The following is a 10,034-nucleotide window of genomic DNA, read 5'->3' as shown; positions in this document are numbered from 1 at the left end:
GCATGTCAGAGCTGCTTATGAAAGGTCTTCCTCCGGCATGAAAAACAGCTTTTGTGTTCTATTCAGACAGAACAGACATTGCCACAGGAATACCTAACACAAACGCAATTTTCCCCCATGTGGAATAAGCCGGCATTTTGGATAAACAGAGTTGCGCGGTCTCTAATAAGAATGATTAGCATGACTTACAGGCTCATCACAGAACAGAAATAATATAAAATGACACCAACACAACAATCCTGTAATGTAATTACAGTATCACATTTTGCAGTAAATTATTGACTTATCAATGTTCAGTCCAAAAGCTCTTATTAGATGCCACTGTTGACATTTTAAAGTTTGGCCTTACAATCCTTCCAGCTTCTCCCATTGTTATGCTTGGATTTATGACATGGTCAATCACTGTGGCTCTAAATTCATTCGATACAACAATATTTCTCCTACCTGCTTGACCACAACCTCAGCCACAGCCATGACCCGTCCATCAGTACCAACTGCATTGGGCTACTCCATGTTGTCAGACACTGCTGAATGTTGTGCTGTAAAACTGCCTTTTATGTTGGGATTACCAAGCGTGCTGCAATGCGACTCACCTGGGCAATGTTGCTGGAAGTGATGAGACAGAATTGCAAACATCTTGACTTCATTTCACAATATGCATGTCTAGCAATAAGCATTGGAACATTGTACTAATACGAGACGACTGTATTGTGAAAACTGAGTGTGATTTACAGTTGTGCACTTTGTGGGTAGGTACTGCAATTAGTGTCTTAGGGTAAGAATTCTGCCAGTCAGTTTGGCAAATTGAGCTTTCCACATTGAGCCAAAGCAATCATAACATACTGTAACGCATTTGTAATGTGACTGCAGATATAAGAAATGCATCTGAAAAAATGAGAAACTGTCGGGTCAAAGGAACATCAGAGACTGGATGTCATGCAAACCACACTTCTGCCCTGATTTTGGCTTAGTGGTCTAATCCACTCAACTGATGTGCAGCAGATCCAGGTTCAACAGGTTCAAACCTACAGGAAAATCATTTATTTGAGAGGTAACATAAACATACCAGCTCAATAGACAAGCAGTGCCTTTTCAAAATGTATTGAGTTGTGGTTACACTACAGCAACAGAAGCAAGCATTCATCAGACACTACACAACTTCTCTTATAATGGATTTTATTTCCACTACTGTAGATGAATGTCATTGCTTTAACTGCAGATTTTAGCCCCATGCTGATCTACTCAAATTGAGCCCAAACATAATCCCATACAGAATATGAAATAAGTACTACCGTGTCACAGGAGTTCAATACATCACACACTAATAAATCACAACAGCAAAACATTTGATATTTTAATAATTCAGGTTTAATCATTGCATATTATTGTCTGAAAATACAGAAAATTAAAGCAAAAAAAAAAAAACCAAAAAGAAAAACAATCATAAAAGAATTAATAAAGAAACTCAATCCATCATTGTTTACAGTAATAAAAGGAAATAAGTACACTGCAGTGATCATTCTGCATTCTCCCTATCAGCTGCATTTGCCAACAGAAATTAGCACATTGGAACTCTTGTGAAAATGAATGAAAGCAACTGTAAAAACTAGTACATGCACATTTAAGTGGAGAAGTTTGCCACTGGATTCTTTTAAAAAAGATGCAGATACAGGAGATAGAATTATTACTTCAAAAACATTTTACCCTGCCATCTTTTGGCATTATTATTCTCAATGTTATATTAATTGTAGGAGCCATTATGTTGGTTTATAGTAATTATAATAAGAACCCCAAAAAACTATTATGGCATTTATCTATTCTGTTCTACATTTAAGTTGAAATTATAATGGAATTTATCATGTATTTGTTATTTATTGTTTAGTGTGCATTGATTATTTTAAGAGTGTGTCCCTCTATAGGAGAAGGGGGAATAAATTATATTTAAAATGGTGCGGTGAGGCGGGCCCGCGGGAGTAGCCGGGTGCGAGTGGAAACGGTCATTGCGTGTTTTGCACAACCAAAGTGGACCTGTGGAATCTGGAAAAGTTTAAATGGACTTTAATTTTAAGTTTATTATTGCAGTTTTATGTTAATTTAATTTGTAAATAAATTCAACAAGAGCAACAACAATAATACGTTTTATTTCCATTGCAACACGCGTCAGACAACTCCCGGTAGAAGTAGTGAAGTGGATAAAAGTGGGAAACGTTTACTGGAACATAGGAAACAAAAGGACAGAAACTGAACCTATTTTTACCACTACATTAATGTTTTAATAATCAAAAGTACATTAACACACCTTGAAAATTTGCAATATAAATGCATTAAAATGTAAAAATCACATTTAGACAGCAAGTGCTTAACCTGAACTGCTAATAGATAATACTCTTACGTACAGAAGTTAGGTTGTAGTGAGGTTATATATATATATATATATATAAATATAATATTGGGCACAGCTGAAATTGCACTGGTCAGGCATTGGTCAAGGAAGGTTGCAAGTGTGTCGATGAGTGTGTGTGTGTGTGTGTGATTGGGTGAGAGTGTGTTTGTGTGCGTGAATTTGTGAATGTGTGTGCATACATGCGTACGTTTGTGGGAGTGACTGTGGATGTGAACATGTGTGTGTCTGTGTGTGAGTGCATGAGTATGTGTGTGCCCGGATTGTGTGTGTATGGGTAAGAGAATGTGTGTGCGTGTGCACGCATGTATGTGTGTGTGCATGTGTGAGAGTATGATTGAGTGCATGAGTATGTGTGTGTGTACACACGGGTGCGTGTGTGTATGGGTAAGAGAAAGTGTGTGTGCATGCGTTTGTGTGAATGTGTGTGTGATTGTTTATTTGAGTGTGTGTGCGTGCAAGAGAATGAGTGTATGTATGTGTATGTGTGTGTGCGTGAGAGTGCCTTTGTGAATGTGTGTGTGTTTATTCATGTGTGTGTATGTGTATGTATGGGTATGAGAATGTTTGTGTATACATGTGTATATGGTGTGTGCACGCATGTATGTTTATACATGTGTGTGCATGCGTGCGTATGGGAATGAGAATGTGTGTGTGTTGACACGTTTGTGTTTGTGCATGATTGCATAAATGTGTGTGTGTGTGCATGCGTTTGCGAATGTGTGTGTCTGTATACTGTATGTGAGTGTGTGAGTGAGAGAAAGAGTGTGTGTGTATGAGTGCGTGTATGTGTGCATGCGCGTGTGTGTGTGTGCGTGAGATTGTGTGTGTCCGTGTGTAGGTGTGTGTGAGTGACTGGGTGTGAGAGAGTGTGCGTGCATAGGTCTGTGAGTGCGTGTGCATGAGTAAACATGAGTGTATGTATTTGTGAGTGCGTGTGCATGACTGAGAGAGAAAGGGTGTGTGTGAGAGTATGTGTGTGTGATGGAGTGTATGTGAGAGAGAGAGGGTGTGTGTGTGTGACTGGTTGTGCGAGAGTGTGTGTAGATGTGTGAGTGCATGTGTGTGAGTCTAGGTGCATATGAGTGTGTGTATATATATGTGTGAGTGTGTGATTGAGTGTGTGTGTATGTTTATACGAGTGTGTGTGTTTGTATATACGTGAGTGTGTGTGTGTGTGTGTGTGTGTGTTATTGAGTGTGTGTATCTGTACATGAGAGTGTGTGTATATATATGTCTGTGTGTGTGTGTGCATGCGTTGGAGTGTGTCTCTACTCCAGTTAGCAGAGGGACACTGAGGAGTGTGTGTGTTGACACGTGTTTGTATCTCTGCAGGCATGTGTGTGTGTGCGTGAGTGCATGAGTTTGTGTGTGTACGCGTGCGTTTGTGTGAATGTGTGTGGATGTGAGTGTGCGTGTGTGTGTGAGAGAGAGGGTGTGTGTGTGTGTGAGTGCATGAGTTTGTGTGTGTGTGTGCGTGCGTTTGTGTGAATGTGTGTGGATGTGAGTGTGTGTGTGAGAGAGAGAGGGTGTGTGTGTGTGTGTTTGTGTGTGACAGAGTATGAGAGAGAGAGAGAGAGAGAGTGTGCATACGATTATGAGCGTGTGTATGTATGCATGCATGCGTGTGCGCGTGAGAGTGCACTGGTGAATGTGTGTGTGTTTATACATGTGTGTGCATGCATATGGGAATGTGAATGTGTGTGTTTATACATGTGTGTGAATGCGTATGGGAATGTCAATGTGTGTGTGTTTATACATGTGTGTGCATGCATATGGGAATGTGAATGTGTGTGTGTTTATACATGTGTGTGAATGCGTATGGGAATGTCAATGTGTGTGTGTTTATACATGTGTGTGCATGCGTATGGGAATTTGAATGTGTGTGTTGACACGTGTTTGAGTCTCTGCACGCATGTATGTGTGCGTGCGTGAGTGCATGAGTTTGTGTGTGCGTGCGTTTGTGTGAATGTGTGTGGATGTGAGGGTGTGTGTGTGAGTGACTGAGTATGAGAGAGAGAGAGAAAGTGTGTGTGTGCATACGGTTATGAGCGTGTGTACATATGTATGCATGTGTTTGTGTGCGTGAGAGTGCACTGGTGAATGTGTTTGTTCGTGTGTGCGAGAGATTGTGTGTGTTCATGTGTGTAGGTGTGTGTGTGCATGTGTGTGATTGGGTGTGAGAGGGTGTGTATGTGTGTGTAAGAGTGTGAGTGTGTGTGCATGAGTGTGTGAGTGCGTGTGCATGAGTGTACATCAGTGTGTGTATTTGTGAGTGTGTGTGCATGAGTGTGAGAAAGCAAGGGTGTGTGTGAATGTATGTGTGTGTGTGGATGTGTGTATGTGGGTGTATGTGTCTATGTGTATCTGAGTGTGTGTGTGTATGTGTATATGAGTGTGTGTGTGTGTGAGTGAGTATATGAATGTGGTGTGTGTGTGTGTACATGAGTGTATGTATTTGTGTGTGCGTGCATGTGTGCGAGTGTGTATGCGCACGTGTGTGTGTGTATGCGTGTGTGTGCACGTGCATATTTGTGCGTGTGTGTGTGTGTCTCTACTCCAGTTGGCAGAGGGACACTGAGCAGGAGCCCTGCACTCCAAATCCAGCACAGAGGGGTGTGTGTTGAGTGAAGTGTGTGTGGAATCTGTGCAGGAGGGTCAGTGTGTCAGAGTCAGAGACGCTGTAGAAGGACAGAGTGCCGGCCAGACGGTCCACACACACTCCAACCCTGTACACACACACTCCTCTACCAGCATCATCATCATCACACACTCCTGCTCTGCGGTAGGGGGAGGCGGGGGCAGGTATGTCTGTTCGGTTATTATTGTGCCAGACATAGTATCTGTGTTTATCAGAGTGACCGTGCTTAGAGCACCACAGACTCCAGGAGTTTTTATTCAATCCAAACACACAGTCAGAATCCCCTCCTTTCCTGCTGATTCCTTTATCTGTCACTGCTATATGAACCCATCCGTCCCTCTCAGACACACTGAACTCAGCCTCCCAGTAACAGCGCTCACACACACTCTCTCTGCACACAACCTGGGGCCAGCGCTCAAATCTCTCTGGATGATCAGGATATGGCTGCTCTCTCCCCGGTGTGTGTGTCACCCTCCTGTTCCCCTCAGACAGAGACAGCTCTCTGTGCGCTGTGTTTGGATCCAGTGTGAGCTGACAGCCGTCTGCACACCAGAGACATTAATGAGATTAATTATCATTCATTATCACTATTAATATTCACCTTATTATGTGTGTGAGAGAAAGGAGTGTGTATCTATGCAAAGTGTTCTGTCAATACAGACTCACATTTCCTGGGTCCTGGTTTGGTCCTGTTCTCTCCTCCATGGTCCACACTGTAAGAACAGCAGAACAGAATTCTGAATTTTAACCATCCTTTATTTCCACTCTTAAGACACCAATGACATCACATATATAAAAACAAAGGCACAATAAAACACAAAACCACGATCATATGAAAAAACACAAATCTATCAGAAAGGAAACTTATTCCATTCACTCACCCTGTTCCATGTGCAAAAACAGCTCCCCTCCCTCCACTGAACATAAAACACCCTTATAACACACACACTCTGAAACACACTCAGGTTCTCCATTGCTTTGTAATACTGAAACTCCACCATCACTGTGTCCCTGATCAAACCCCTGACTACAACAACCACATCTTATTTACTGCAGTGATCCCGTGCAGCACCCTCCACAGGAGATCCCCAACTCTCTCTAGTAACGCTGGTTTGTACAGTGCCCTCCATGACCCCCCCCCCCCCCAACTCCTTTTGTGTGTGTGTGTCTGTGTCCAGCTCTCTCAGGTGTGTGTGCGTGTGTGTGTGTGTGTGTGTGTGTGTGTGTGTGTGTGAGGCGCAGTGTGGAAACTCTCTGTACTTACAGCAGTGTGAGTGTGTCCAGTTTAGCAGCAGACAGCGCTCTCACTCCTGAGTCTCCTGGGTGATTGTGTCTCAGGTCCAGCTCTCTCAGATGTGTGTGTGTGTGTGTGTGTGTGTGTGTGAGGTGCATTGTGGAAACTCTCTGTACTTACAGCAGTGTGAGTGTGTCCAGTTTAGCAGCAGACAGCGCTCTCACTCCTGAGTCTCCTGGGTGATTGTATCTCAGGTCCAGCTCTCTCAGGTGTGAGGGGTTTGAACACAGAGCTGAAGCCAGAGAATCACAGCCTCTCTGTGTGACTCTACAGCCTGACAGCCTGCAGAGAGGACACACACACCTTGCACACATTAATATAAACTAACAGGGCTATGTGTGTCAAACACATAGCAGTGTGTTACACACCTTACACACATTAATATAAACTAACAGAGCTGTGTGTGTCAAACACATAGCAGTGTGTTACACACCTTACACACACTAATATAAACAAACAGGGCTGTGTGTGTCAAACACATAGCAGTGTGTTACACACCTTACACACATTCATATAAACTAACAGGACTGTGTGTGTCAAACACATAGCAGTGTGTTACACACCTTACACACATTAATATAAACTAACAGGGCTGTGTGTGTCAAACACATAGCAGTGTGTTACACACCTTACAGCACATTAATATAAACTAACAGGGTTGTGTGTATCCAACACAGCAGTGTGTTACACACCTTACACGCATAAATATAACCTAACAGGGCTGTGTGTGTCAAACGCATAGCAGTGTGTTACACACCATACATACATTAATATAAACTAACATGGCTGTGTGTATCAAACACATAGCAGTGTGTTACACACCTTACAGCACATTAATATAAACTAACAGGGCTGTGTGTGTCAAACGCATAGCAGTGTGTTACACACCTTACAGCACATTAATATAAACTAACAGGGCTGTGTGTGTCAAACACATAGCAGCATGTTACACACCTTACACACATTAATATAAACTAACAGGGCTATGTGTGTCAAACACATAGCAGTGTGTTACACAACTTACACACATTAATATAAACTAACAGGGCTGTGTGAGTCAAACACATAGCAGTGTGTTACACACCTTAGACACATTAATATAAACTAACAGGGCTGTGTGTGTCAAACACATAGTGGTGTGTTACACTCCTTACACACATTAATATAAACTAACAGGGCTGTGTGTATCAAACACACAGCAGTGTGTTACACACCTTACACACATAAATATAAACTAACAGGGCTGTGTGTGTCAAACGCATAGCAGTGTGTTACACACCTTACAGCACATTAATATAAACTAACAGGGCTGTGTGCGTCAAACACATAGCAGTGTGTTACACACCTTACACACATTAATATAAACTAACAGGGCTGTGTGAGTCAAACACATAGCAGTGTGTTACACACCTTAGACACATTAATATAAACTAACAGGGCTGTGTGTGTCAAACACACAGTGTTGTGTTACACTCCTTACACACATAAATATAAACTAACAGGGCTGTGTGTGTCAAACACATAGCAGTGTGTTACACACCTTACACACATGAATATAAACTAACAGGGCTGTGTGTGTCAAACACATAGCAGTGTGTTACACACCTTACACACATGAATATAAACTAACAGGGCTGTGTGTGTCAAACACATAGCAGTGTGCTACTTTACAGCACATTAATATAAACTAACAGGGCTGTGTGTGTCAAACCCCATCTACAGCTCAATATAAAATAACAGGGCTCTGGAATTAATCATGCCTATTTAAGAAAATGACCAGTTAAACTAAATTTGAACAGATTCAATTAATTTTCATAATTTTGAAGAATGTATGAATAGAACCGATTTGACGCTTCTCAAAAATATGTTTATTCCAACTGATGTCAGATTTAAAATGTGTTTCTACCAAGAGGAAGAACAGGAAAATGTTGCTTTATTTCTGTGAAGAAAAATAACTCTCTTGTCTATTTCAACATTAAAAACATTAGTAATATCAGTGCTATATTTAGTCATTATTAATATTAGTGCTGTGTTGTGTCACATTGAAACCCTTTTTGATTGAAGGGGTTTGTGTTTGTACTCACCCCAGTCTCTCCAGTTTACAGTGTGGGTCCTCGAGTCCAGCAGAGAGCGCTCTCACTCCTGAATCCTGCAGCTCACTGTCTCTGAGCTCCAGATCTCTCAGCTCTGAGTGAGGAGAACGCAGGACTGAGGCCAGAACATCACAGCAGCCATCTGTGAGATTACACCAACCCAGCCTGTGGAGAGACCACACACACACACACACACACACACACACACACAAGCATGCACATGTACACACACACACACACACAAACACACAACACACATGCGCACACACACCACACAGACACACACACACAATTGAAATTCACTGCTAATTGTCACACTGTGCACCTTGGCAGCAGATAAATGTGGAATTTCCTATTTGTACAGTACGTGCATTTCTGGGATGTACACAGTACACACAAAAACAGGAAGAGTTTATATTAATTATGTTCATAAAGTATTCTGACTAATCCACAAAAAAAGGTTATCACTTGGCTCAATTAACAAAAAATAACTAAAAATAAGGAGCCAATTCAACTCCAGGTTGGGGGCTTCCTGCAAGGATTTCATTAACAAAACTGTTCCATGTTGCGATGATATCACATGGCAAACAACATGATTGCAAACATATTTCATTTGCTAACACAAGAAACTGCACTAGTATGATCACTATGGTGTACTTTACCTCACCTTCAGTCTACAAACATCTTTATATTTTAAAAACATTCAATCTTCATCTAATAATGTAACCAAGGCGGCAAATGAAATACACTGCAGCGCCATCTGCTGGCTGCAGAGAAACGCCACAACTGATTATTGCCATTGACTGGTACTACAGGTATATGGAGGACCAAAAATGTAAAAATAATAAATAAATAAATGACTCAATAAATGAATTAATGTATAAATAAATAAATAAATACAAAAGCAAGAAAATGTAAAAATTAATGAATGTACAAATAAATTAATAGACAAAATCTGACAAATGGGTATTTGCATTTATTTCCATATTTATTTCTTGATTCATTCATTTCTGTGGATGTTCATTTCCATATTTATTTATTGCTTGATTCATTTATTTCTGTATATATTTATATCCTTATTTATGTTTTGATTAATTTATGCCTATATCTATATATTTCTGTATTTATTTCTGTATTTTTTCATCCATATGTTAATGTGGGGGCTGTCAATGAAAATATGTCATAGTGTCACAATATTTCAATTGGTTAATCGATACCAGAGTACGTAGATTCACTGAACATGCCTTGCTTCAACACCGGTTGCTTTTTACCACATTTACGTTAGTAGGGCAGAGCAGGGCAAAACGTAACACAGATTTTATTTTTTTGGTTAGGTAGTGCAGCTTGAGTGACGTATTTCAGGATAAACACTCAGAATGACCCTTGCTTTCTCTCCAACGAAAGGTAAGGGATTTTGATAAACATTTTGGGAGATATTGCCAAATAAAAGTTTGTTTTGGTGATATGTAAGCACATTGTTTTACCATAAGTATTTTTTGGGTGCTGTAATGTGTGTGCATATCAAAGATCCAAATGTATGTAATCGTAAACAGTCTTTTCGTGACTAACAGATTGCATATTTTTGATAGAGCAATCAGCTCCACC

At 40.8% G+C, this 10,034-nt stretch overlaps 1 protein-coding gene across 1 annotated transcript in view; it reads right to left on the bottom strand.

Annotated features, from left to right (window-relative positions):
- Positions 1-4,967: 4,967 nt before the first annotated feature.
- Positions 4,968-10,034, bottom strand: part of LOC118218889 (NLR family CARD domain-containing protein 3-like) — a gene marked incomplete at its 3' end in the record, with an annotated part of 90,689 nt that continues 85,622 nt past the window's right edge. Inside the window, exons 9-12 of the mRNA XM_035401616.1 lie at positions 8,421-8,597; positions 6,457-6,618; positions 5,709-5,755; positions 4,968-5,584 (exon numbers count right to left, since the gene is read on the bottom strand). Coding sequence (XP_035257507.1) covers positions 4,968-5,584; positions 5,709-5,755; positions 6,457-6,618; positions 8,421-8,597 — 1,003 coding nt within the window. The remainder of the gene's footprint in view (positions 5,585-5,708; positions 5,756-6,456; positions 6,619-8,420; positions 8,598-10,034) is intronic.

This window comes from Anguilla anguilla, chromosome 19, assembly GCF_013347855.1.
Source record: "Anguilla anguilla isolate fAngAng1 chromosome 19, fAngAng1.pri, whole genome shotgun sequence".
Classification (NCBI taxonomy): Eukaryota; Metazoa; Chordata; class Actinopteri; order Anguilliformes; family Anguillidae; genus Anguilla; species Anguilla anguilla.
The sequence above is the reverse complement of the archived record's forward strand: the minus strand, read 5'-3'. Positions and strand labels throughout refer to the sequence as shown.